We start from the raw sequence: 1,543 nt of genomic DNA, 5'->3' as shown, positions 1-1,543 counted from the left end.
TGATATGGCATTTTACAAGAGCAAAACCCAATGTTGGAGGGCCAGTGTTTTCCAAGCTGCTCTCATTGCTACAAATGTTACGAGATTTTCAAAACAAACTAGCAATTTGTAGCACCAAGTTCCACATAAGTATGGACTTGCATTGTCTTGTATGTCACTTTGCCAGACTGCTGGTATAATCGCGCTGCTGGCAATACAATGACAGGAAACAGAATGCACCTATTTCTACTTCGTACTAACACTGTGCGTTGTCTATACTTAGGACTCACCTCATCCCACTAACGCATGAAGTTGCTGCAGAGTAACATTTACTGAGACGCATTCGAAGAATCCAGTGAGACTGGAAGATATAATTTAAGACACTATGTAGTCGGGGACGGGTTGTAGATCATGAACATGAATCACTGGAGTAGTTGTACTATTAATGTGTCCTGTACAGTATAGTTAGTGCACCAATGAGGACAGCGCCACCATCTACACGAGGCAGTAGTGAATATATAGGTCATGAGTAACGCAGTTCTACACCCACCCTACGGCTTCCTCTTCAATGTTTATCCCCGCGGTATATGAATTCATAATGGAGGTTGTCGCCCCTTCCTGCTGGCTAGTTCTCTGTACAAGCAGAGCCACTTATCTTGCCCAGAACGTTTACATATCGGAGATCAGCGGTGAGAGCTCTGTTCTAAGGACCATGTGGGTGGCTCTTAAAAGAGCCTTTGTGGTTAAATGTGGGATAAGCGGCGCTCACTTGCTCTTGGCGCTTTTGCTGCTCTCGGTCTTCTTGGGCAGCAGAACGGCCTGGATGTTGGGCAGGACGCCTCCCTGAGCGATGGTCACACCACCCAGCAGCTTGTTGAGCTCCTCGTCATTGCGCACGGCCAGCTGCAGGTGACGGGGGATGATTCGGGTCTTCTTGTTGTCCCGGGCGGCATTTCCGGCCAGTTCCAGGATCTCAGCGGTCAAATATTCCAGCACAGCGGCCAGGTAGACCGGAGCGCCGGCGCCAACCCTCTGAGCGTAGTTGCCCTTGCGGAGAAGTCTGTGCACACGACCGACAGGGAACTGAAGTCCGGCCCGGGATGAGCGGGTCTTGGCTTTAGCCCGCACTTTGCCTCCTTGCTTTCCTCTTCCAGACATGTCTATTATCTGATCAGATCTAACGGCTGCGCTCCGACCGTCACTTCTTATACCCAGATGGAGCAGAGGGCTTCTTCTCTGATTGGCCGCATCTAAAACTTATATTCAACGCCAGACACTGTAGCCAATGAGGAAGTAGAATATTTCTATAGACTCGCAGATAACACGACGCCCCCTCCTCCGTCTCTACCAATAGGAACATCTCCCGCCTGAACTCGAATGGAGCAGGAATAAAGCAGCAGCGGATTCTTCTCATTAGGCGCCAAGTAATGTGCCCCGTCCCTGCAGTAAGAACCCAAAGGCTCTTCTAAGAGCCCCCACCAAGTCTACAACAGAGCTGCCGCCTCCATCTTGTGCTTATTCGTGCGCATGTCTTTATTCCCGCTGGTCTCCCATGTCTGGAAGA

The 1,543-nt window shown here is 50.1% G+C and overlaps 1 protein-coding gene across 1 annotated transcript; it reads right to left on the bottom strand.

The window, feature by feature from the left end:
• Nucleotides 1-740: 740 nt before the first annotated feature.
• Nucleotides 741-1,137, bottom strand: LOC142728777 (histone H2A type 1-like). Its single transcript, XM_075849148.1, has one exon. It carries the CDS (start codon nt 1,135-1,137, stop codon nt 745-747), a length of 393 nt encoding a protein of 130 aa, XP_075705263.1. The 3' UTR covers nt 741-744.
• Between the last annotated feature and the right edge of the window lie 406 nt (nt 1,138-1,543).

Source organism: Rhinoderma darwinii, unplaced genomic scaffold (genome assembly GCF_050947455.1).
Source record: "Rhinoderma darwinii isolate aRhiDar2 unplaced genomic scaffold, aRhiDar2.hap1 Scaffold_690, whole genome shotgun sequence".
NCBI lineage: Eukaryota > Metazoa > Chordata > Amphibia > Anura > Rhinodermatidae > Rhinoderma > Rhinoderma darwinii.
Note: the sequence above shows the minus strand (reverse complement) of the source record. Positions and strands in the feature narration are given on the sequence as shown.

Coding starts and splice junctions, on each gene's coding strand:
- LOC142728777 (XM_075849148.1), bottom strand. CDS start 1,137: ATGTCTGGAAGAGGAAAGCAAGGAGGCAAAGTGCGGGCTAAAGCCAAG.